The sequence below is a fragment of the Scleropages formosus genome, chromosome 2 (genome assembly GCF_900964775.1).
Source record: "Scleropages formosus chromosome 2, fSclFor1.1, whole genome shotgun sequence".
NCBI classification, from domain to species: domain Eukaryota; kingdom Metazoa; phylum Chordata; class Actinopteri; order Osteoglossiformes; family Osteoglossidae; genus Scleropages; species Scleropages formosus.
In genome coordinates, this window is record NC_041807.1 from 24,360,445 (window position 1) to 24,388,047 (window position 27,603).

The 27,603-nt window shown below is 42.7% G+C and overlaps 1 protein-coding gene across 4 annotated transcripts; it reads right to left on the bottom strand.

Moving 5' to 3' along the window:
- Positions 1-27,603, bottom strand: LOC108939437 (ataxin-7-like). Of its 4 annotated transcripts, none has more exons than XM_029260019.1 (12): positions 27,452-27,603; positions 22,671-22,925; positions 22,342-22,410; positions 16,087-16,191; positions 7,180-7,417; positions 6,094-6,332; positions 5,084-5,166; positions 4,701-4,966; positions 4,291-4,489; positions 3,756-3,877; positions 892-1,840; positions 1-545 (listed from the first exon to the last, which is right to left on the bottom strand). In XM_029260019.1, exons 2-12 carry the CDS (start codon positions 22,915-22,917, stop codon positions 528-530), a joined length of 2,535 nt encoding a protein of 844 aa, XP_029115852.1. In that variant the 5' UTR covers positions 22,918-22,925; positions 27,452-27,603; the 3' UTR covers positions 1-527. The 4 variants fall into 4 exon arrangements, with proteins under 4 accessions (XP_029115852.1, XP_029115864.1, XP_029115857.1 ...); XM_029260031.1 differs by lacking the exon at positions 27,452-27,603 and adding an exon at positions 24,000-24,010; XM_029260024.1 differs by lacking the exon at positions 27,452-27,603 and adding an exon at positions 23,053-23,468.

Consider the following 27,603-nt stretch of genomic DNA (forward strand, 5'->3'; position numbering starts at 1 on the left):
CTGCCCCACAGCTCTTCAGAGGCTCAGTTTCAAGCTAATTAGCCTTTCCGCCCTCCGTATTCCAGTGGTTTAACAGAACCTGATCAGCCAAAACACGCAGATGGTGAACTACTTAGCTTAGTGGCTTCTGCACTGATGCCGCTCCTGTAACGCATGTTCTTCTGAACGTGAACAAGCCCTGCTTAACTCAGCCCTTGTTCTGTACCTTCAGAACCTCAGTATTAAGGTCACAGAATGGAAAGCCCCTTCGCAGGAAGACCAGCCAGGCCCAGCCCGCTGTAAAACTGACATCTGCCAACAGGAGACCGGCCCCGCTGGTTGTCGTTGAGTCTCCCCACCAAAGAGCAAGGCAGCAGCAGACATGGCTTTAGATGGGAAGGGGCAGATTCTCACAACATTGCTGATGTTTCAGTAGGTCTCCGCACCCTTGAGGACCAGGGGAAAAGTAGATGTGAAAAGCCCCGTTTACTTGGGAGTGCCACAAGTGCTCCTCAAGCTAAGACCCAGCAGGAACCGCTCAGCCGCCGTCAGGGCCGTGCCTTTGGCTGGGGAAAAACAGGAAACTCTTGTTAAAACCTTCAAAAACATTTTAGTTGTTCTTACTTGTCTTTCTTATAACTTGCATCATGTCAATTCCTCCTCTAGTTCCCAAGAACTACACCCTAAATAGATCTAGTCCTTATCTGAGAGCAAGCTCCTAAAATAAAAATTGCTACTGACAGACTGTACCACAAATAAACGGTGTGCAGAAATGTCCCAGAACTATTTTAACTTGCAGCTTTCTCTCTGCTTCCCCTACCAAGATGACACCCAGTCATATACCTGAATACCACAGTCTACCAAACCAAAGAAAATCACAGACAACTCTAAGAAAGAGCCTGCTTTACTCACCGGTTGTATAAAGGTATTATTAGGGAGTCCCGGTGTTCCAGTGATGGTGCGGCCATGTTTACCATGGAGGTTATTCATAGTGGGAGACTTGGGCAACTTGAGGGGCCTTCCAGGGCCTGAGGCACCACCACCCTCCCTGCTGCCAGCAGCCAGTGAGCCTTTGCGCCTTTTTCCCTCAAGCCGATGGTCGGGGGAGGTGTGCGGGAAGCCACCATGGGCACTGGCTGTCTGATGAACGAAGGGCCCTAGGGAGAGCGTGGAGTCACTGCTGTTCATCACCACACTCATGCGCTTGATGGACTCGGCGGGGCTTCCTGATGGTGGACCCCGGCCTGGCTGTTCTTGCTTGGGTCCCAGGGAGCTAGTCCTGCCAGGGGTGCAGCTGAGCCCTGCACTGTGACTAGATGGTGAGGGGGCCAATGGCAGGTGATGTGAGGTCACTGCACAGTTCTTCCTGAAGGTGCTGGAGGTGGAGGAGACCGAGGAGGAAGGCTGTGTTGCAGTAGGGGGGTGGGCAGAAAGGGGTGAGCTGCTTCTCCTCTTTTTCCCCGAGTTGCTCGTAGCTGAACTGCCTGAGGGCTCCCTGGGTCGGAAGGGCTTGTTACTGGGTTTGGGCTTTGAGGGCTTGCTGGACACAGGAGATGGAATGGCAGAGTGTCCCGAGGGCAGCTGGGGCCACACTGATGGCCTGGCAGGAGTGTTGTAGCTGGGAGGGTCCGTGGAGCCTCCAGGGGAGACTCGTGCATTCAGGGTAGTCCCATACGAAAGGACCGCCTTGCTGTCCAGGGACTGTGCGTAGGAGGGGGAGACGAGCACAGGAGATGGTGTAGCAGAGGTGGGGCACTGGAAGCCAGTGGCATTCCCGCTGTAGTTTGGGACCAGGTGGGAGTTTGTGCTTGTCCTTTGAGGCATTGTGGAGGACACCATCTCGGAAGCAGGGGGAATTTTCCTGGAGAAGAAAATATAATTCAAAATTTCCCATGCATTTTAAAGTAGTTCTCAGATGGCAAGATCTCTTTCAGCTTTAGTCTAATTCATGTAACTCTGACAGCTGAGAAAAGCAGGTAAAGACAGTCAAATCCAAGCTTAACTGATTAAACCTCTTGCGTTAAAATGATATACCTGCTTTTGTGGTGAAAACAGTGCTGCATAAAACCAATATCCTAACAGCATTTGGGGACTGAAGTCCATTTTGCTTAGGGTTACAAAATATAACATTTTGTGCAGACTACAGACTATGGATTTGCTCTGCATATATAGTCTTCTCCCCATAACAAGCGCTGAAATAACGAGCATTTGCAGTTATGAGCACAAACAATTTGTATCCTAAAATTTACATAACAAGCTATCAACTCAAAATTCAACTCAAAGTAAAGTCTTAGTGAGCACCAAATTGAAAAGCCCCCCCCACACAAAGGATGTGGGTTCTCCTACATATCTGTGGTCTTATAGCTGTGTGCCTGCTTGCATGCACCTCTCAGAAACCTTTTCATTTATCATAACACAATGAGCCCTAAAGTATAAAAGCTTTAAAGAAAACACCAAAAAGCAAAAGAAAGCCTTACCTTTCAGCTTAAAACTTGAAATAAAACCCAGTCTCTTCAAAGGCAATATCATTACAAAGGAGCTTGTCAATATTTTATAAAAAGCTCAGCAGAGGTTACCAGCATTATGGGTGATTACAATAACTACTTTTAGTGTTATGTTTATTTTACATAGTGCCTATAAAAGCAGCTTCTGAAAGCACTTTAAAATCGATATCAATTAAACTCAAAAACAAAGATATTTGTAGTAAATGCTATTTTAAAATAACAATAAGTGTTAAAAAAGCAGAACACAGTATTTTAAGATAACAGATCCATTCACTATAAATAACCGTTTGTCCAATACAGGGTTACAACGGTCGGTTGCTCACTCACTCACACACACACACACACACACACACACACACACACACACACACACACCTTTGTTCAAGCACTCTGTGTCACTGCGTGAGAAGAGCGCTCTATAAAATGAAACTGAACTGAACGCACGCACGCACACAAAAAGAATAAGAGTAAGGGCAATTTAGAGTCACCAATCCACCTGAAAACCAACTTTGGATGGTGGCAGGAAACTGAAGCACCTGGAGGAAACCCAAGTAAAAACAGGGAGAACATGCAAACTCCACACAGACCAAGTCAGATTCAAACCCACTTCAAGACCCCCAGCCCATGAGCTGACACAGCAGTGCCACCATGTCTCCCATGAACAGAATAAAACAAGAAAATAAAATGAGAAACTACTAGTAAGATAAATGATCAGAAGGAAGGGGGACAGAAAAAAAGGGAGCATACAAATGTGTTATATATATAAGAAAAATTGGATATGCCTGAATTTAAAGGGGTTTAGAGTAGTTCTGAAATTCTGGACTTGGTTTTGAATGAAATGGTCACCATTTTTAAAATATAATGCAGGTATTTTGCAAGCTTTTTTTTTTTTAAAAAAAAAAAAAAAAGGGGGAGGTGAAAATTTTGTGGCTCAAGAGCACTTTATTTTTTCCAAATTTGAATTAATGAGAAGTTTACACACACACACACACACACACACACACACACACACACACATTTTCTGAACCGCTTGTCCCATACGGGGTCCAAAAAGAAAAAAAAAAAAAAACCCTTAAGTAGATTTCCAAGAATGAACAACACATTATGATACAGTAGCCTTTATTGCAGAAAATAAAAAGAAAAAAAATATTAGTCAATAAAATAGATACTATTCAATTAACACAAATAGCAGCACTTTTTAAGCTCAGCTAAAATAGTCTGTGCTTTCTAAAAGTAGAAAATGACCAAAAAAGCAAAAAAACTACCACGTACTTCCACATCTGGGCGTTGACGTGTCGATCCACCATAGCACTAAGGGCACAGCGGAGGCGATCCCAGCGCCGATCAAAGCCATAGCAGCCCCTTGCCAGCTGTCGACTCCCGAAAGTGCACGTCTGGGCAGGGCACAAGGCAGAAGAGCTAATATTATAGAGCTGGCGTCACTATTATTAGCACTGGTGCCTCCAGTCACTGAAGGAACTCTGATGGAAAAGATCCAATTTTAATAATTTTAAACAAAACGCACTGGGGAACTCCTCAGCAGCAAGGACTTGGAATTAGATAATTAATGCTCTGCTCCTAGCACGTTACATTCCACAGTGAAGCCTGCAGCCCATAAGAGTGAAAAAAAAAAAAGAGTGGGTTCACCACATGCATATCCAAGAGGACTTTCATTGTACAGTATTTTCTTGGTGCAAGTCTGCTAGAAAAGGACCGCTTGTAAAACTTCAACCGTAATGCAGAAACAACTATCTTTAGAACAGGGAGTATATGACCACTGGTTCTCCAGGTTGTCGCGTGCACTCACAGCTGCTGGTCGAGGATGGTAAGCTGAATAATGGCAATCCAGTTTTTCCATGCTCTCCTCCTTTTCCTCATTCTCCCCCTCGTCGCTGGACAGTCGGGATACCCCATCGGAGGCTGCTGTGGAGGGGTGTGGTGACTCCTGCACTGTGGTCAGATCGCCTTGGGCATTCCCAGAGGAGTGTGAGGAGTGGCTGTTTAGTCTGTGGGGAAAAAAATCCAATACAACCAAATTCTTCAGCAATTTAAACTGGATATTTTTCTTTTTACAAACCAATTTAGGTTCGGTACTTCAAAAAGGCCCATAGATGTGAACCAGTAAGGATGGACTAAGATCATAGTTAAATAGCTGGCAGGCAGTGCTTCTGTTAAGTATAGATTAGCACTGCAAAGTATGGAAGGAAGACTACGCACCTTGGAAGACTCGGATTATGAGGTCTAGGCTTGCCAGGTGGTGAAGGCTTGGCCTCGTAGGGGGCATTGCCATGTGCCCCCTGGTGGAGGTCATGCGAGAAGCGGGATGGGGGAGGCTGGGGGTCCCTGAGAGGGGGAGGCTGCTGAGGGTGGTCTGAGGTGCGCTGCAGCTCCTTCTCCCTGGCCCTGCTCTTGTGCTCTGCCAGCAGGGCATCAAAGCGCTTCCTGCGGCCTGGCACAGCCCTCCGCTGGCTCAGGGAATGTGTCTGTGGACAAAACAGTCATAATCCCTCAGACAAAGGAGTATATCTAATGAATTCTAGCACAGGCTTCAAGGACATTTTTTTTTTTTTTTTTTTAGAAATATTGATGATAAACCCCACCTTGCATGTGAGCGATCTTGTGCATGGCTTCCGTGTAACTAGGTCCAACACACCACAGTGGAAATCTGCATTGAACTCTCGTTCTGTCAGGAGTGAGAGAACACAATGAGAAATTGTGGCCCTCAAATTACATTCCTCAACTGGTATTTTCTAGCCCCAAAATGGCCAGACTTTTCAATTAAATATGTAAATATGTTTTAGACAAATGTGTAAATATATTAAACAGATTTTATTACTTTTTGTCTATTTTTTTAAATAGATATAGTAGTTACTGAATGAGCAGCGTCATGGTTGGGAAAACCACCCACTATTTTCCTGGAGCCTGGACTGGTAAAAACATTTCCGTGACACCACACTAGAGTCACTTGGTCTCGCTCTGTGTGATTTTTTTTTCTGTTCACAAAAACCAAAAAAAAAGTTCCAAGCATCCCTAATAATTTAAAGATAGAACTTTGTGGCAACATATTTGAAATAGTACTGTATTCTAATGAAAGTGGGAGGAAGGCTGGTACAAAAGATTAGTTTTTGAGGGGACAGCATATTAAAATGATTTATGAAAATGATCCATCCATCCATCCATCCATCGTCAACAACTGCTTGTCCCGAATGGGGTCGTGATGAATAACACAATTCTTCAAAATAATGAGTCTTAGAACTTTTAGATTGCCCTTCATATAATATGAACATTGGGAAAAGAATCATTGTCATTAAAGAGGGACAAACACACCATTTCCATCCATAACTGGGAGCTGCAATTTTTCAAAATGGAAATACGAAAACTATGGGTAAATGTCATCTTTGTTACTGGAACAGAGGCATGGAAATTTTTTTTTTTTTTTTTAAAAAAAAAAAAAAAAAAAAAAAAAAAAACACATATATTCTCTCACACACACACACACACACACACACACACACAATATTGTACACACAGACTAGTATGGCCATTACAGGGAAGGCTGGGTACACCTGAAAAGTTTAAGAGAGAGGGACCACACTACATTGCTGCTCACCGGATATCCTCTTGTGCCTCTTGTAGCTGGCACTGTCATCCTGTTTCCTGTCCAGGGAGGAGAGCAGGGTTTTCCCGTTGGGGATCTGCCCTGGGGACAGCAGCGGGGCCTTTGGTATGGAGGAGCAGGTAAGGCTGGGCTTGGAGCTCACAGTGGTGGAGGATGAGGGCGTGTGAACAGGCTTTGGCGCTGCCTCGCATGCCCTCACAGGCTTCTCCACTTTCACACCTGGGGAGACTCTGGAGAAATTCCAGTTTTCATTTTACTACACAGAAGTTATCAATGGCCATCTCAGACAAAATGATTCATTTAGCTGATGTAATCCAGGGTGACTACTAAAATGGAAGCAGGTTTTTAAATGAGTACTGCACAGTGATAGCTGTAACATTACAGTACTCACTGCCCACGTGAACATCATAATCTATTACAATATAGTAGGTATGTTAAAAAAAAATTTTGTGCAGCAAGAACTAAATCAATTCAAGCTGCCATTATGTAGTGACAGCAGATACAATAGGTCATGTATCAAACACCAAGCTAGTAGTTCACAATCCGGGTCTTCGAGGACTACTGTGTATGCTGGTTTCTCTTCAGACCGATGTAGTACTCAATTAACCCAAGTTCTCTCAGTTACTCACGACTAAAACTACATTCAACCAACTTTTTAGCTGAGGGTTTGATAAACATTTTGATAGTAGAGCAAGACTAAAAGTACAAGATTCCTACACATATCATGCCTGCAATTTCAATTAAATGATACAAAAAAACACATTATTTGAAGATTTCATTAATACACTGTGTCCAATCCTTTTTCAGCATGACTAAACAAGGCAGAGGACAACTCACAATTTCATATTTCACTCACTGCAAAGAAATACTTTAACTGCATTAGTTCATCTCAGATCTAAATTGCTTTGCTTAGCAGAAAAACAGAAGTGGCTTGAACCTGTAACCTACTGATTAATATGTCCAAATCCAAGACGACTATACTGCTCTTGCTCTGACACTTTCATACCAAGGAATGTGCGTTCCCTGACTTCAGTTAAGTTAGCAGGCGACCAATTGCAGGTACAAGTCAGCACTTACATTCTGTCAGGAAGCACCTTGAAGGACATGGGAGGCCGGTTGTGAACGGGCAGCTTCTCTTTGGCCACTTTGGGGACTTTGGAGTTAGAGGATGACCCACTGGCACCCGGGAGCCGCCCTGTTCCCCCCAGGCTGCCACCCCCCACAGGCTTGTTCCTGGAGGGCAGTGTGGAGAGTGGGTACGTGGCGCTTGGTATTGAGGCAGATGGGGGCTTGCTGGATGAGCTGTGTCTCCTCTCTGAGGAAGGCGGGGGCAGGAGAAGGCGTGAAAGGTCAGTCATGACAGGAATTGAGCAGCCATCCATAACTCATTTATGAAACTAAACCATCGCACTGACACGGGGACACTGATCTTGCTGATTTTAATACTGGCTGCTTGTGCCTGAATTCATATTATACAGATTAAAAAATTGCAGAAAGACACCAGCATAACACACCACAAAATAATTACTGAAATAATAAACCAATCATTAAGCAATGAAATTCAAAGACAAACTATGGCAGCCACCGATATTAGAATTAACACTTAGAAGGCAGCCAGTAAAACTATATCTGAATATACACATATCTGGATGGAAACAATTAAAAACAGGTATCTAATTTGCATGAGCAAAAGGAAGCAAACGACTCGGTTTTTTCAACTTTATACCTTGTAACACCTGGATTAACACCTGTAACAGAACTTTTGATTAAACAGTGCAGTGTTTAAGAAAAAATGTATTACAGGTGCATTACATCACCCGAAGCATCCTCAAACGCTGTAATTGTTTTGTCTTCAGCCACCTGAATATTCATAAGCAGAGCTCGCAGCAGGATACCATTCTCAGTGAGACACATGTGTGGAAGACTGGGGTGTTGGAAGGCAGGCTAGCAAGGGAAAAACAGTGCTCTCAGGCGCTAAAATAAGTTGCTGGGTCTTTTGGAAGGCTTTCACCCGGCCTTGCAGGGATGAAGGTCTGAAAATAACCGTTGTGTAAACGTGCCAGGCCAGAGGCTTGGCGCTGTATTGGGGCCAGTGGAGAAAAGACCTTTCTGCAGGATGTGAAAATGACGGAACTGCAAAACCAACTCACACATTTCATCTGTAATGCAATCATAAATGCATTCACCTGGGGACTTTCCCAGAAAAATGAACCAAGTGCAGCAGCCTGGGTAGGTTGCTATGGAGGAAACCCAACAGCTCACTTGCTGTAAGTTTGAAGAAATGAACACTCAAATAGTCCTAAAGTTTTACATTAGCTATTAAACAGAAGGCCACCGTACTGAAATCTGTCTAAAAACAAAACCCACTGCTCATGTGGTAACTGAAGGTCAAAGGACTTTCTTTCAGCAGAGAGATTGCTTGTGTGAAGTCTTGATCGGCATATGTATATTAGAATAAGTGTGGAGAACCCAACCGTGTGCATTTTCATGAATGGACACAAAGCCACAGCTCATTCACAATGACACACAAGACCAGGGCAGGACCTGAGGGCTGGAGGCAAACAATGCTATTGTTCAGTCCTGCCACTCAGTCACAACACTGATCCACTTCCTGCTTCCTTCATCAGACATCGTGTTACCCGCCATTCACACACGAGCACTGTGAATTCTCAACAGGGCCTCCTGCCACACACTGCCACCAACATTGCAAGGGCAGAAAGGGGACACAGGAGGACGTCTCAGCTCCCACCTGTATCTCTGTTCTCACACGACACCTCTACGTCAGCCTCCTTCCCTGACACCACCGTCACTGGTGTCACACAAAACCCTCACTCACTGACGTCCTGGCATAGAAACAGATGATGAGGAGGAGTCTCGCCTGACCTAATATGGGCATGGTTGAAGTGCCTTTTTATGCTAATTAATCGCGCTTTTTCAGAACAGACTTGGCAGCCCTTCAGATGGCTGAACTCAACACTAATTTTACCGGAGTACAATCTGTCATGGCCTAAATCATCCACCGCTAGCGAGGGAGACATGAAAGAGAACAGAATGTGTATCGCTATTGACAACACACACTGAAATTCACTCACGATCTCTGCCACAGGGCTACTGAACAAGCTGCCTTCACCTTTGAGCAAAACTACACCCACAGAAGGATGTGTTTGCTTTGGCGGTACATCTACTTGCACCTGAAAACCTGAACTGATTGAATTAAACTGACTAACTGCAATGGAAATGGCTGCTTTTTTTTTTTTCCCCAGCTAAGGGTACAAACAAAATAAAGCCAACAAATCTAGACCAAAGCAGCCTCCTATGGTCTATATTTGTCAGTTTTAGTCTTTGTTTGTCCCATCAACCAAATCAGTTGGGAAGGGGACTACAGTGGAGACTAAAACTCACAAATCTAGACCAAAGACTATCCTTTGGTCTAGATTTGTGAGTTTTACTCTCCACTGTAACCCCTTTCCCATTAACCTGGTTTGAAATTAAATGGAAAGCTTGTTCTAGCTGGACACATGGGAAATGAAGGTACTTCTGGGTATCCTCCACCAACAACAGCCTCCAAACACATAACACTTTTTCTTAAAAAGGAAGCTGTGTGCAATACTAAGAAGAGGGAGATATATTGGTGTGGCATTTCCAGGCCTGGGTTTATTAGTTTGACGTGACGTGAATGGTCTCTCTGGAGACAATACACTCCCCTCCAGTCAATGAGACGTACAGCAGGATATCAAGAGTCTACAGGAGAGGTTCTCGGTCCTGGTCCCATGGAGCTGCTCTGTATGCGCCTTTGTGTTAAGACTGTACTGTTGAGGGATGTCTGAGTGTGTACTGATATGACAGCAAAAATGTTTTTAAATTCTGGCTCTTAAAGGATGCAAAACGCAGCAATGACACACTACCATGAATTTTACTCAACAATAATGTCTGAGATCCAGAAATCAATCACATCTAGATAGAAACACACACTTCCTCAAGATGCATCATGACAAGACACAGCGGTGACTTAAGGAACCATCAAGTTATGAATTTTTAAGCAGCATATTTCTTTTTTTTTTTTTAATTGCATTCATTTCAATAGAATTTTATTCACTTTATTTTTTTATAAGTTGTTTCTGGGTGGGAAAAGACCTGTGTTTCAATGTTCAGCTGGTAAATGGCAGAAGAGGACCAAGCTAATTTAACAACCCGCGACACATATTAAATGCACTTTTGTTTACTCCGAGTTATATGTTGCTACAGCGCAAAGTGACAGCAAAACACACACACGCACATATTTTCTGAACCGCTTGTCCCTAATTCACTAACAGTGATTATAGCTCGTGTCTGGCTTTTACAAGTGTCCGTGATCAGTGCAAGCTGATACACGTTGCACATGTTTCACAGGATAAATCCGTCAAAAGGTGGCTCTGAACAGGAGTTTGTGGAGATGATGCATTTTATTTTCAACCCTTTTAAATGTTTCAGTTTTAATATAGCTCTGAATTAAAAAAAAAAAAAAAAAAAAAAAAAAATTTATTATAACTATATACGGTAAACTTTTATTTAAAACCTAACCATTAAATAAATTGATGGATTTCCCTATTAAGCTATTGCTGTGACTTAGTAGTAAAAGTGACTTTGGAGTTTAGGCTGAAATGAGTAAGACTTCCGATCCAAATTGCGTTTGTGAGTTGAGGAATCGGAGTAATATACAAAAGAAGCTACAGATGGCGCTAAAGGTCAATACTGGCCTCTAAACTGCCCTTCTTCAGAACACGGCAGTATAAAAGTAGCGGAGGCATCAGTCCCTGGTTGAACTCCTGCACCTGAGCCTTTGAGCAGAGTCTTTAATCTGAACTTTATTCTCCAGATGGGTGAACTGCCAACTGTACGTACACATTAGTAAATGATACGTGCAAACCTCCTTAAAAAACATCTACTGAAAGCAAAACACAATGGCCTTAAAAATAAATAAATACATAAATAAATAAAGGGTTAATTTTTTACATGGTATGCTTCCCAGAACAGACTGTGTGAATGTACAGGGAGACATGACCCAGCAACATTACTAATAACTGGCATTGGTGACAAAATAACAGCTGGCTAAACAAGCAATTAACCATATACAATTAACCAAAGTGGACACAGAATAATTCATCCACCAGCAATTCAGCATTTTTACTGCATTCCATTGCATATCTGGCAGCGTCTTTGCATTTCAATCAGTGTACCTTACCATGTATGATCATGAGCATCATCACATTCCCAGTGTGTTCAGTATCCCACAGCATCAGCTTCACGCTACCACCATCCCTCACAATTGCGCTAGTCCAATCAACATTCATAGCAAGACACATGGGTAAAAAACTCAAACACTGGCTGCTGCAATTTTTGAGACTTCCTAATAAGGACCAAGGAATTATTTATTTTACTAACTTGTGTAACAGTGAAAACCTAAATTAAGTTGTGCTGAATAAACAGTGTCCACCAGAGTGTCTGGGTCACATGGAATCATTTGGACTCCTGAAGAGCCCATTTCAGCAGTATAGCTCACGGTGAGAGATGAGAGCAACGGCAGAAATCTTCATTTCAAAGGATGACTGTTATTAGCAGTCACTGCAGAAAGCGATAACACCTGGACACACAGCAGAGGGAATGAATGTTCAGTACAGGTTCTCTCCACGCAAGAGAACTGCACAGGCTGTCCTCAAAATGACTAGGGAAAAATCACCAGGTCTTGAACTGAATCGTACTCTTAAACCATTCTGGCTACCTTTTTAAGAGTCCGCCCCTGAGACTGACTCCAAGTACCCCTCCCAGTTATCTAAGCTGTCATAACTCGTCAAGCCACTGGGCTGCTGGAGGCAGGGGGTAGGTTTCTTGAGGGTGATATACCTAAAAATCCGAGAGGAATCAATGAAAGTGCTTCCTGAGGGTATGCATGCACAAGGAAAGAAGGCTGGCAACAAGGAAACTGCTTTCTCAGGAGTGTTTCTGGGATGACTCTGGCATGGAGGATATAGCGGTCTGCTACACGAAGGGTGCCTGACGGGATTAAAAAAGCCAAGAGCCTCAGCAACCCAGAGTCCTTGACAGTCAATATTGGCTTGAAGAGCCTTCTGGACAGCAGGGGAGAAAAGGAGGATCCGTCTCCTGTCCAAGTGCGAAAAACAGGGAAGCTTTGAAAATGCCACAGTAAGGAGGCTGCGGGAGGAGGGGGGGGTCAGTGGATGCAGCTGCGATGTGAGGAGAGGCCATGGATTTTTGCCTGTGATCTCCAAGAATCTCAACTGTGTCCTCACAATTCTCCCTGAACCCTCCATTATAAGCTGAAAATGCAGAATCAAATAAGGCAGGCCTATTACAATACATGCACACATCCATTATCAATAATCACTTGTCTAATGTAGTGTCGCAAAGGTTCAGCCAATTCCGGAAGCATATCGCTTTGTGCAGGGTACACCCTGAATGGGATGCAACCCATAACACAGCAGTCACACACACTTACTCATTCACTTACACATATACACACCATGACCAATTTAATAACAATCCACCCGAAACACACATTTTTTCTGCAGAAGGAAACTCATGCGAATGTGGGCAGAATATTCAAACTCCACACAGACAAGCCCAGAAACGCTAAGGCACCAGAGATATGACTGGGAATGGACAAAAACCTTTCTTGCACATTTCTACTCTAACGAACCTTTGAACTCTTAAATCAGACAGCTAACAGCTCAGCTGTGGAGAGCCAGAAAGCAGAACAGGGAGAAAAACAGAGGCAATGATGTTAAGTGCTGTAGAGTCAATTTCAACTACTGGTGACCACACAGTTGCCTCCAGGATGGTCTGTCCTCCACTTGTCCCATTTGGCTGAAAATTGGTGCATCCACAGTAACTGTTATTGAGAAGGATAATACATTAATGAGAGTGTGAGAGAAGGCTGAACTGTGGGAATGTCCAAAGAAGTAAACCAAGAGAACCAGATCAATCCTTAAAGATTAACTACATTTTTAAGAGGGTTAAAACATATGTGCAGTACTCTGCAGTATTAATGTTCATGTGAAGAGTAAATAAATATGGCTTGTGGCAAGAGCACAGATATACAGAACATACAAACATCCTGCTGTGGCATATAACACATTGCAAACACCATATATGAAACCTCACACACAAATGCAACATGAACAGCTGCTTACAGCTCTGGTAACCACGAAACCCTAACACGCAGACTGTGTGTTACAGTTAAACATCTAGTTGCCTTGACTTCCCTACTCACAAAAATATCCCCTACTCAAGTTTGACTGAGAAGGGATTTGACCCGGAGAAGGAGAGGGACAAGGAAAGAGCAGAGACCATGCCAGACTGAGTTCCAGAATAAAGACTATTGAATTTGGAGATCATGAGTTGGTTTCCCACAAACCAGTACATCTGTCATGCTGAACTAGTTAAAATGTTGATTAGTACAAGAAATCCTCATCAATACTCATTATTGAAAACTAGTAACAAGGCAACCCGAGTAACACGGCAAAACTCAGGAACAAACTGAGTACAAACAACAGTAAACAGTCAAAATACCTCATGCGGATACTGTCCAGTATGACCTATAGAACCCACAAAAGCATTCATCTGTGGAGGTTGGAGCTCTGTGGAGCAGGACATCTAGAAGCAGTGATGTTTCACTGACTCACACCACTGGATAACAATGTTATTGTATCCATGAGATATAGAATGGGACAATTTACACATCAGCAACTAGCTAGAAAATTTGTGAAACTGAAATTTAAATATTAGCCTCACTGTCTATCTGTAATGTAGCCTTCGCCTAAACACACTGAAGTTCTACTGTTAGGTCAACCAAATGTAATCCATCGTACAAAATAGACATATCCTTAAAGTTTCTTTTAAACCATCTGAGAAATAAAAGGTCCATGAAAACAAAACAGTAAAGTTATACATTCAGAAGGATGCCATTACCAAATAAGAAGTCTACTGCCTGACTCTTTACCTACTGACCACCAGATCTAGTGATGACTTTGTTTAGCAATACTAGCCAATGTGTTTATGTGGAGATCATCATATGGGATCATTACAAGTTTAATTACTTTTTTAATCATTTAATCATTACATGTTTAATTAATTACCTTTTTGATGCCGAAATGTGCCTTTTAGATAGTTTGGGTCTTTCAGGTGGGTTTTAGGTATAAGGAATTGCAGTAGTGGGAGGAAACACTAATGTTTCAAATAAGATACGATGGTAAATACTTTTGTTCAGTGCTAAGTAGTTATGGTGTGAAGCCAGGAAAGACCATCACTGGCTGCATACTGCACTGAACATAGTGGGTCTTTTTTCTAGTACAAACGCATGTTGGTTGGCCTTTGGCCTTAACCCCATGAATCAAACATTCTACTAACATCGTAGGAAGCCACTAGAATTCTGCTCCACTCCTCGTTAGAAGCTAAACTCCCGATGTGACTCGTCGTCACCCTACTGTACTGCTGGAGAGGCTCAGATTAATTAAAAATCCAGTATCAGATAAAGAGGTGGCATAATGGAAATATTATGTAGAGTCTCTTTCTGCACATGAGCAAACAGACCACTTGCTCAGTAAAGTGCCTCTGACAGCAATTCTCCATGTGGGATTCAAAGGAACAATTCGCAATGTGCTCCTTCAACCATGAGTCATAACAAGATGACTATTCTCTGCGGCTTGTCAGTACTGCAAGTAAATGCTGACAAGCAACCCTGGAATGCCATCATTCCAGCTTCTTGGGATGAAATATTATTGAGCTATTGAAACAAATATTCACATTAATTATTTTCTGGAAGACGACAAAGTGGCCAGTAAGAAGAAAAACGTAGAGAATAATAATATAAAGCAGCAGTTTCGACTAATGGGTGTCGACTAATGGGTCGGTCAGCAGCAAAAATCCCAGCCGATTACTGCTGTTGCTTTGGTCCACTGCACAGTCATCCAGCAGTCAACTCACTCTCATCCATTACATAAATATGCCAAGCTGCTACAAGAGCCAACTTTATTCTTGCTGTATGGCACAGAAGTGCGAGTTTTTTTTTTTTTTAAAAACACACAGCATACCTACCATAAATATTTCTAATTCCTCACTCATGGTCAGAAGAATGGAGATATTTGTGAATCTGAATCAGTTAAATGCAAGGAGGGCAGTCTAAGTGTCGAGGCCCAAATATTGCAATGATGGCACATCGGTTTGAAGCGCAGCTGTTAATGACCACCGTTTCTGGCAATTTGGCGCATTTGTGGAAACGCACTGCCACACATTCCTCTAATTCTCAATCCCTGAATCACCATCTTGTCTAGGCACACAGCTGATAAGCCAGCCTGCCACTGCAGTCCTCTAGTACCTCTGTGCTCTCTGCATCCATCTGGCACTTTGTGGTTAGTGAACCGTTTGGAAAAATAAATTCATACTGCTAAATTCATTGGTAGGAATATATTTACTCATTAGGGCCACAAATGACAGCCATGACTGTCGCAGTCAAAGAATATCCTTCGTTCTTCAGACTTCAGTCAAAAAACCAAACCTGTTGCCACTCTCTACATTCTGAACAAATCTTCCTAAGATGACAAATTGGCCCATCTTCATCAATCTCATGACACTTTCTTAGCCAGTTCTGTTCTGTACTTCATCTTCCACATTTTGACTCTTAGTGGGACTTCACTGGCACAGTCAGGTAAAGCTGACTTAAGAATTAATCAAAAATCGCTCAGACCAAATCCTGCTAAGAATTTAAACAAGGGGCTGAGTTTTTGATCGAAAACCTTAAATAGCCATGACTATTATGTAGAGACGATCAGAAGAATATTCTGATGCAAAGCACAAATCAAGACGCACAGTCATTAAACACCAAACGACTAACCTGCTGAAAGGTCTCAAGTCTTTTGTCCTTTCTGCGAGAAAGTCAAAACAAAACCTCAGAAAAGTACAAATCTAGAAGTTTTGTTCTACTGAACTTACCGTAGTGTCCCAGAAAGGCCTGGGGTTTCACCACCTGGCTGCACTGGCTGCACATCACCAAGTAGAAGTCGTCCTGTGCGGGACACTGGCCAAAAATGGCCATGTCTAAATAGACAAGAAACAAACACAAGGTTATTTATCACCACATATGTAGGACAGGCCAACTAGAACATTAAATATTTAACAGGAAAACTTCTGGAAGCTCAAACAGTACGGTTTCTAGCTTATCTGGGGTGGATTATACTATCATATTTTGATGATTATTTCATAATGTATAACTTTTTAAAACATACTGTATTTCAAACTTTGAATGAAATCGACACTTGCTCTAACACTATAGCCAGTACAATATAACTATAACACTTCTCTGAGTCTTATTTTAAAAGTGAGTATAACAGGAATACCGACACTTCTACCTAGGCTTATTTCTTTTGATATCCTGGAAAATTCATAACCTGTAAAATTCTAAAATTTATTTAAACTGGACGTGATGTACAGCTGATATAAAAATTTTGCCCAAACTGTAAACCACTGAAGAGCAACGACATGTCATTCAAAAATCTCTTTGGTGAGAATACGTCCACAGGATGCAAATTTCTTCACATTAACTACTTTCTGGGGAGAAGAAAGCTGTCAGAGGTGAGACTGAGCCATGACAGACTCCATCGATGTGCCTCAACACAACATTGTTTCAGACTGGAACGACTCTTGGGACAGTTGGTAGCGTAGTGGTTAGAGTTGCTGCCTTTGGACCCAATGGTTGCAGTTTCGAATCTCACCTCTGGCTGTAGTAGCACCCCAGGAGCATGGTATTTACCCTAAATTTCTCCAGCCAAAATACCCAGCTGTATAAATGGGTAAATAATTGTAAAGTTGATCAACATAAGTCACTTTGGAGAAAAGCATCAGCAAAAATGAATAAATATGTGCAGGACTTTCAGAGTGTGGTAGTGACACCCACAGACACTAGACAGTAACGTAAGAACTTCACATTCTTCATCTCATACATCCACGCAAAGGGGATGTGTGACAAAACTTGGTGCGAAAACCATATCTATTTTCACAGTAACCACAGCCATAACCATGTTCACAGCAGATGGCATGAAGCTTTTCAAAAAAACAAATCAGAAGGAACAGCAGTTCACAGAAGTGGGACACTTGATCACGGGGCTTGATGCAGTACAGTCATCTGCCCACATGGATCTTCATACATGTTCTCAGTGTTGTCCATCAACGAATGGACTGCAATTAGGACTAAAGGCAACAGCTAAATGCAATGGCAAGAGAACCTGGATTAAAAAATCTGCAGTGCTCGCTGAGAAAAAAAGGTTAAAGATCTCACATGCAAAGTTCTAACAGAATGAATCTGGGATAGTTCTCTTTTTTAAAAAAATAAATAAATAAATAAATAAATAAATAAATAAATAAATAAATAAATAAAATCTGATGTCAGAATTCTACACTTTACGTGCAAAGTGTGTGTGTGCGCACTTGCTTATTTATTTAAAACCAGAGAGCTGCAACCTACAACCTAACATTATCCCGCAACATTTCCCGTCTTCAAAAATGGTGAAAGTGGCAGGGCAGCAGGTAGGACCGTTCTCGATAGTCCATAGCGCCCTCTACTGGTGGTCGACATGGAGAACAACAACGGAGACACTTCTGTCGTAAAACGAGGCCTACACGCGATGAAAAAGAAGCATGGGAGTTTCAGCATTGACCACCTTTTACCTGTTGTTGAAGCCTACAATTGGCTCATTGATCCTATAGACAAACACAGAGTAAGGAGAACAGTCGTAGCAGCGAGTGTCAGTGGAGAAAAACTAGCTAAGTGAATAAATTGTCCATGAGAACGTATGGTGTGCTAGTGCCGTGTGGCCTAACATTTGCATGAGCAAGAAAACTGAACTCTATCCAATAATCACACTGAAATGTGGCAAAATGTACAACAAAAAAATGTAACAATGTAAAATTGTACTTATACTGAGTAATGTTAGCTAATTTGACATTGATGTGAATGTCTGAGTCCTCCGTTAGTGCGCCGTGGAAAGGGCTTCTGCCACAGTTGCTGCTGCAGCCCTGCCGTTCTAACAGCTCTATTAACTTGTGCCTCCAAATCTGTGCTTCTGCGAGTGGCAGAGGGACCATGATTTGGCAGCCCTTCAGGGATGTTCTGTGGAATATGTGGCATTCTGCAAGATGTCCATCTATGTCTTGGAAAGCTGTTCTCACATAGGGAACACAGCACTGGGTATCAGTGGGTGGGTGAACATGCCATGCTCTTCTTCAAAACGAGCAGTCCCTGGTAAATTTACACACCTGCGCCATTCGTGCTGTACAAACCTAACCTTCAATTTCACACGGTAAAACAACAACACCGCTGCCATGATTTTATTTACTGCTAGTTAAAACGTAACAATACTCATTTAATACCTATGATTGTCTATTTCCTTTGGACAAAACAGATGACCCGACTTAAGATTAGAGTGTTCGTCACAAGTGTGAATGTTGTCTCAGCTATCAAGACACACTTACACTCCAAGGAAGGTCTCCATCAGCGCTGCTGGAAAGAACACCATTATTACTATTGTTCAGAGGCGACAAAAATAATCCCTTGCTGTACTTTACACTTCACCCACACAATTTTACGCCATCTACCTGATTTTACTCCAGTGCAGTAAAAGCGGACTCGTAGACTCTTCCTCTCTAGCACCAATGTAGGAGTCTAGTGTGAGGATAACAAAAGGACTGTGGTAAAGTGGGTGTACTGCCATAAACATCTTCCCACGACTGCAGTTAGCTGGCTCCACCTCCAAAGTCTGTCTTCCACTGTTACCAGCCACTTTACATGTCTTGTGACTGTGGCATCTGCAGTTGCTGCAACTGATTAGCTGCTCTTCAGACAAATTAATACACTTGTTTGTCACTAATTTGCATCATCTGCAAAATGCCAATGCAACAGCTGGACAACAGACAATGAATGGCTGCTCAAGGAAATGATAAAACTGCTGTCTCTGTTCTGAGACGAACCTTCAACCCTCTGGTAACAGGACGTTACTTCAGTACACTGAGACACTCCTCACATGACTTGAACTGCCACAATACATCCTTGCAGAGATCTTGCCACCACTCTTAACACACTCCTATAGGTTGAAATATAAATTGTGTGCAAACCCTGGACAAATGCCCAGCAAAATTTCTACAGATTAAAACACAGCAGACACCTGGGGATTCTTCTTCAATGATTTATAATCAAGCAAAAGCACCACGTGAACATAACGATCTCTCCAAAATGTTAGGATCAGATATTAAAATAAAGTCTTCAAAACAATCTATTTTCCACCTAACAGAAGACAGAAGTATCTATTTGTGCCAAGCAGAGGTAGGAGAAACCAAACAACAAAGTATGTTTTACTTTATAAAGTGAAAAAGCTTGATGATTTTGGATTTCATATGTCAATTCTGTCTTGGAGGAGGTGAGTTAAGGAAGCAATAAGTGGTGAGAGTGACACTTTGTGCACAGCTGCGATTTCTTTAACACGACTTCTCGGACACAACCAATTTGCACCAAATAGAGTAATGTGGTCCATCTACACAGTGAAGACATTGTTCACCAATTCAAATGCACACTCCGATAAGTAGAATATGTACCAAGCTGCTTTTCAGCAAGCTTTCAATGACAGGCGAAAGAACATGCCTTCAGATAAGACAATAACTTCTGAGAGATTTAATAAAAAAAAAGCCATTATTGACCACCATTGATGAAATCTAAAACTTTTCTCTGTGCTGCACCTATAGGTGATTCATTTTTACAGTTTGATTCAGAAACAACATTTTGGTTGGTTCCACTGAGGCCAAGCAAACAAAGCTGTAGGTAACGTTCCTGGGCTTCCCTCTCTAGGTGCACATGAATGACTCTAGTGTGACAAGCCAAATATCTTAATGTGTGTAACCCTGCGGAAATAACCTGGAGTGCATTATGCTTTTCCAGCAACCCCACTACCAAGCTGAAATTTATGCTGGATGAATTTAACAAGAAAACATTACAATTAGATATTACAAGATGCACCTTAAGTGTACGCACGCACACACACAGAAGCAATTGTTCATTTTAGTACATACTGAAATCTGAAATGGACTGTGTATCGTACTTGGCATGAGAGCCATCTTGAATACTTAAAATTGCTAAATTTCTCAGGGTTGTTGCCAAGACTAATACAAAGCGCTCATCTTCTCCAGCTTCTTCCAGAACATACAAAACACTGTTGCAACCCAGGCTGTGAATAAGCTAGGAGCTCATTCTATTTACTAGGGTGTAAATTTTCTTTAAGAATTATTTGGGTATCTAGCATTGTAAGTCACATTGGTGAATAAGGTATGTGAACTGATAACACTACATAGAGTTCTTTGGAAGTCGCTTTGGAGAAAAGTGTCTGTTAAACAAATGAATGCAAGTGTAAGAATCATAGGTTTATTCCCAGGACAGCAGGTACTGCTTGAATAAATACACTTCTGCATAGTACCATTCTGAAAAAGTTGCCTGAGCATGTTAAAAAATAGACAGAGCAAAAAAGTATATAAATGAATGCACCAAGTAATACTAAAATGCCATGGAATAATCCATCAGCTGACATCTGAATTTCAAACCACATAGCAGTTAAACACTCAGTCTTGTTTTTTTTTTTTTTAAATCTGTGCAACAACTTTGCAAGCAGCTGAATCTAAAACTTTCTGGTACTGAGAGTACAGGAAAAGAAAAGCCATTGAACTAATAATGAATTCAGGAAGTGAGATGGCTTGGATCTTAAAATAGAACATGAAAAAATTACTGAAAGGTGATGTGAATTGTGTAAAAGTAGTCAGTGTGTACAATGAAGCACGGGACAGTAACAACTCAAAACTACAACACAGCCAAAGAAATCATTACAGTGATGTTAAAATCTAAGATTTTTTACAGAACTTTTTTTCTTAAACTCTTTACCAAAAAAAAAAAAAAAAAAACATGTTCAAAATAAAAAAGCATATTGGAATTATCAGCGCAATATAAGTATTATACCAAAGTAAAAATATCCATATTATTTACATTTATTCATGTAGCTGTTGCTTTTCTCCAAAGCCACTTACAATGTTAGGTTACTTACAGTTATTTACCCATTTACACAGCTGGGCAGTTTTACTAGAGCAATGTGGGGTGAATCCTTGCTCAAGGGTACAGCAGCAGGTGAGATTCAAACTGTCAACCTTTGAATTGGAAGGCAGCAGCCCTAACCACTACACTATCAGCTGCTCTGTGCCTCCATAAGTATTATTATCCATGAAGCAGATGTCTATGTACAAGGCTACTTATAACATTTGGCTTTTAAACTAGGGCACTTAAAATGACTTTCCCATTCATAACGCAGGGTATTTGTGCTGTATCAATTCAGAGTAAGCACCTTGATCAGGGTTACAAAACAGAAGTTTGGATTCAAACCAGAAAGCTTCCACTTTGCTATGCCACCTACTGCCCCATTATGGTGGCAAACACACACACACACACACACACACACACACACACATTTTCAGAACCGCTTGTCCCATACGGGGTCACGGGGAACCGTAGCCTACCCGGCAACACAGGGCGTAAGGCCGGAGGGGGAGGGGACACACCCAGGACGGGACGCCAGTCCGTCGCAAGGCACCCCAAGCGGGACTCGAACCCCAGACCCACCGGAGAGCAGGACTGTGGTCCAACCCACTGCGCCACTGTACCCCCTTGGTGGCAAACACTATGATCATAAACGGGAAAAAATGCAGAAATATGACAAATACGTTTTAAAATACATTTTAAAATCTAATATGCACAAAGTAGGGAAGTAAAGGCAACAACTTGTGAAGCAGCAAGGTAACATGCTTGTAAAACATGGTGCATAAAGATTAATAAGAGAAAGGTATTTTTGCTGAGATTTTCAGAGGCCGTTGGAGCTGACAGCACAGCACCTGATTCAACCATAATTGCCAAGTAAAGAACACAACAGTCATTACCTGAACACTGCTCCTTACTACTCACTTGCTCGCATGAACTCAACCGCCTTTCCCTCCACAAGCCTCACCGAGCATCACTGTCAGTTTGACCCTGTTTTTTTCTGCATGGACATCCTCAGTACATTCAGACACTCTTTACTGCCAAGAAGAGTGACCCTGCAGCCACCTACTACCCCAGACACAGAACCCTGTACAGAAGCAGAGGGTTGTGAATCATGTCCAGGTACTCACCATCTCTGGAGAGCCTCATGGATTCCCAGTTCTTGTCACACTCCTTCAAACTTTCTTCACTTTCAGCACCTGAATGAAAGAGTGGCAAGGGACAGTCAGCTACACTTAAAGTTAAAGTCTTAGTCCTGCTCCACTTACTGGTGACCAGTATTTCACAATCACAAAAGGGCAACAACAACAAATCATCATCATCACTATTTATTATTATTATTATTATTATTATTATTATTTATTAATAATAAAAAAATAATAATAAGGGGAAAAACGTGAGTAGTGGCAATATACGGGGCACTCCTGGTCGTACCCCGTGGCCCATCCTCAGATCTCACCGTGTTGGTCCTGCAGTTGAGCAGCATTGATCCAGTCGCTCCAGGACTGTCCCAGTACAGTCTGTGGACTGGGGAGCGCCGCCATTGCTGCGGAGCCTTCTCCGAGCTGCGGCGGCTGCTGCTGCTGCTGTTGTTGCTGGTTGTGTTGTTGGTGGTGGTGGTGGTCGTGGTGCTGTTGGTGGTGTTTGTGCTGCCGCGCCGCCCTGCGCTGCTCCGCCCTGCCGTCGCCGTCGGCCCTCTCCGACATCCCTCCGGCTGCAACGACACGCAGCGGTTTAGCGGCAGCCCGCCGACTGCCTCACATCACACTATGTGTTTAAAAGTAAAACCAGTACAACATTCAACCATCGCTAATGCTACTATACCTATGGCTTCCACGTACATGTACCGGTGTTTGAGGTCGCTAACAGCCAGGAGGAGAGACAGCGCGTGAGGTTTTAAAAACGACACGGCGCTGACAGGAGGAATGGACGAACCGCACATTTCCCGCAGGAAACTTGACGGCACACGACGAAACAACCCAGCACAAGTTTAAATAAAACACGAAGAAGCTCCTGTGAGAGAAACAGAGCCGGTTAGCTAAATTAAATATCTGTTTGTTTTTAACTTAAGCGCCGCCGTGCTTTACTTTTAACATAGATAGAGAAACAGACTAGGTAGGTAGGTTTACAACACAAATCAGGCAGGTTTACTTGAGAGTCACATGTCTGCAGCCATCGTCCTCTCTTTCTCTAACTAATGCACAAACAAATTGTACTTTTGCTGAGATGTACGTCGCTTTGGACAAACTAAGCGTCTGCTAAAATTAAATGTAAATGTAAACAGGTCGGGCCTTCCTCATTTCATTTGAACACTCCAGTTAATCTACAGTCGAATACACAACAATAGTCATATATATAAAGGTCCACTTCACGCCAACGTGTAAAATGCCCAAGTAACTTAGGAGTAAGAGTCTCACTCGGCTCCAGACACAGAGCGTCCGCGCGCCCGCTTTCAGTAAGATCACTTTCGATTCGCCAGAAAGTGCGGAGAGTTGCAACATCCCGCTTTTACGTCCATTGTAAGATGTGCTGTTGAGCTGCTAGCGGTGAACGTGAGGCTTTTTCCTCGAGGTTCGGCGTGAGAGCAGCTGCAGGGTGGAGCAGGTCTGTCACCCTGGGCCGAAGTGTGGGACACTCTCTCTCTGTCTTCGTCAAACTAAACATCAGGAACTGTGTGACAGACACACGCCCAGCCCAGCACAGCGATCACAAGCGGAGCGGTGAAAAAGAAAAAAAAAAAAAAAAAAAAGTCCTTTAAGAGCCAAAGACACGGCAGCAGCGCACATACCATCAGCAGCACGCAGTGTAAGTGCGGCAAACGGTGTTTCTATAAGGAAACACCCACAGGGTTTGTCCGCCAGAGCTTTCCGGGAAGTCCAACTTTCCCCCAACACGACCAGATCCTTAAGTCAACCTACCAACCAAGAAATACACTGGAAGAACAAATCAATAAACAACCATCCTAAAAATATATATAATATATACTGCCCCCAAAGTATCAGACATACAAGAAAATATGACTTAGCTCATACTTTCATCCATGGCAACTTACAACGTTAATCAATTTTACTGTTTACATTTATTCACTTAGCAGATGCTTTTCTCCAAAGCGACTTACAATGGGTACTGTGTAGTCTTATCAGTCCACACACATTATTATTCACCAAGGTGACTACATTGCTAGATACACTACATACAAGGGGTTACTCATCCATGCATCAGTGGAACACACTCTCTCTGGGTCACTCACACACGACTATGGGGGAACCTGAAGCATGTCTTTGGACTGTGGGAGGAAACCAGAGCACCCGGAGAAAACCCACGCAGACATGGGGAGAACATGCAAACTCCACACAGGCTGAGCGGGGATCGAACCCATGTTCTCTCGCGCCACAGCTACTCGCTGTGCCACCGTGCCGCCCCGATTTATCAACTATGATTTACCCATGTACAGAGTGCAACACACTTTATGAATTCAAGGTCACTAGCTTGATCAAGGGTACTACACAACAGCTGGATTCAAACGAGACAGCTTCAAACTGCAAGGCAACAGCCCCAGACATTCCACAACCTGGTGTCCCATGCAGGCTGACGTTCACTGTTAAATGATCCAAAGATGCATTTGTTTTTAGTTACATTTCTGTCACCGCGGCCTGAGAAAAAGGGAGAAACCCAGTCGTAATTTGTCTTTAGGCTAAAATGTGCCCACAGGCATCTTTTTTGATTCCTCTGATTCGCAGATACTCAGATGAGTCACAGTTCCTCCGCCCATTCGAGTAAAGACGCTACAGTGAGAAACATAACATGGATCGCAGAAAAAACACCACAGGAACCCTCCTTTCCCCTATATAAAGCTGGAGGTAAGCATGAATGCATTTTCTTCAGAGTCAAGGCCCTGGATCGTTTTAAGGTTCCTGTTTCACCAGAAATGTGCGCTGATTTACGTAAAGCCGAATGCCTTTAGACTGCAGCAAACGTGTGCATTTTGTTCGGGTTTGTACTGACCTAAGGCACATGAGCCATGTTTCAACTGTGCAACACAGAGTTCAGACCAGAGAAGCATTAAAACTGTTTTTCAGCCTAAGCCAGTTTTACATTATTATTATTAATAATAAGTTTTATCCTTTGTGAAACTGAATATTTAGTGGATGTGGGTTACAGGCTAATGTCCTTACCAGCCAAATTACCTACTGACCTGTAATCTGAAACATCATTGCTCTCCTAACAGTTTTTAGAGACTGATCAAGATTTCATCCATTGCCATAAAAATCTATAGAATGGCCCAAGAAATACTGAGACAGGGAATGTGATAAAGTTTAAATTTTAAGGTGAGGAAACTTATTTGTCCATAGTATCCTTTATCATCGTTTCACCTTGCACACTGAGGCAGAGTAAATGCCAACTCAATTTATGGCAACCCACATGCTGACAGTCATCAGCTTTTAGAAAGGATCATAAGCACTAACACTCGTTCATTTATCAAATCTACCACAAGTTGGAACGTAGGCTTGTGGCACAGTGGAAAACACTCTCGATTTGCGTGCATTACTATCCCATCCCAGTTAATTTCTCTGTGAAGACAAAGATATGTACGGCTGATGAGTTTCAATTAGAATGAAACGTGTCTAGTAGTCTTTGCGGGCCTGACAGAACAGATTAATTCAGAAATTTGCCATTGTTAAAATAGGCTTTTATAAACATCTAGTTACATAAATGTCTATATTACATATAGTTTCGATCATTTAGCTGTAGCATTTAAGGTTGTTTTTCACTATTAATCCATTCTTATTTAGCTGATGCCTTTGTCCAGGTAAACTAAAGGACCTCCAAAAACCCACATGAACACAAGCAGAATACAGAAACTCCATAAAGACTGAGCTACATTTCAACCCACAGACCAAGACCTGTGAAGCACCAGGTCTTCCCCACTGTGACCACTCTTATTAGTTTATGAGTCTGTTGACATACAAACTATGAAAGGTGGAAAATTTATGCGAAATTACCTAAAAGAACAACCAGATTATTTGTTCAGGGATGAAAGTCAACAGAAAGCTGGCAATGAGAACATGGGATCGTATCAAATTTGGCAATAAAGTGTTCCCTGGTGACTTTAAATAATTCATCGCCATTTGGGGATTTAATGTGTTTATCCATCAAACTGACTATGGTCTTGAGTTTGAGAGCTGACCACAGCTGGTGACAGTGCTCACGCCGTGGCTTGTCTAGACCTTTGTTAGCCACGATCTGCACTACTTATGGAAAAACCAGTAGCTGCCAAGTAACCCAATCCAATAAGCAGAGTCCATGGTTAACCACTACGAATACGGCCCTTCACAGCTCAATAATCCCTTTTCCGTAGATTACAGTAAATACTTCCTTCATGTTTCAGAGATGCTTCTGCAAACACATCTGATTTAAGAAAAGCAACACCGGGGGTTCCATCAGCAACTGTAAATACCTGCAGTGAATGACATTTACGGCCTACCCCACGTAAACCAAACAGAAAGCAACTGCATCTGACAAGTACCAGTTATAGGTCTTTTTTTTTTTTTTTTTTAAAAATAAGTGTTTCTTTACGCTCTCTCTCTGCACTCATGTGCCAGTCAGTGCCAAACTTGCTCTAATGAAGTAGACAAAGAGGTGGTGGAGTTTATGTGGGGACACATCAAAGTCGCCCTTTGAGGGTGTCTATGTCCAGGAACACTTTGACATCTTCCCCTCACAGTGAAAAGATACATTTTGAAACACTGTACACTACGGATACACAGGAGGGTACAAAAGTTTATTCCAAATCTGCAACACCACCTGAGTTCTCCTCACTCCAGCATCATCCTCCAGGCTTGGCTTGGTCAAACGTCGCAACCGGTCCCAAGATGAACACCTCCCATAGCATAGATCATCTCGGGCATTTTAAACATGTTACGTACGTTCTACAGCAAGCTGATTTGGAGAAAAGCCGACGCTCAGTCCAGACAGTGCTGGCTCTCCCACTGCACTGCTAACCCGCTGAATAAGTGTGCCGACACTTGCAGCAGTGCCGGAGAAGATGGCTGCAGACGCTTTTGTTCCGTTTACCTTTCAAAGTGGAGTATTTCACAGCCCTCACCCGTCCAGGGAGCCCGGCCGTCCGGCAGCGCGGGTGACCGGACCACCGTGCAGCTAAGCAGCTAGCTCGCTAGATTAGCTCCAGCTCGGAATACAGCCATTAACTGCTATTAGCGAAACACCATCCGTCTTTACCTGATTGCAGAACTTTGTACAGGGGGAAAAAGAACGTCTCCCCGCAGCTCCTAATCCACGGAACGTGGGCGGTGTATAATACTGGGTCTCTGTAAATAGAGAGCGAACGTAGCGTTTTCACTGACAGTGGAGGTCTCAGCCAGGTGCTTCCA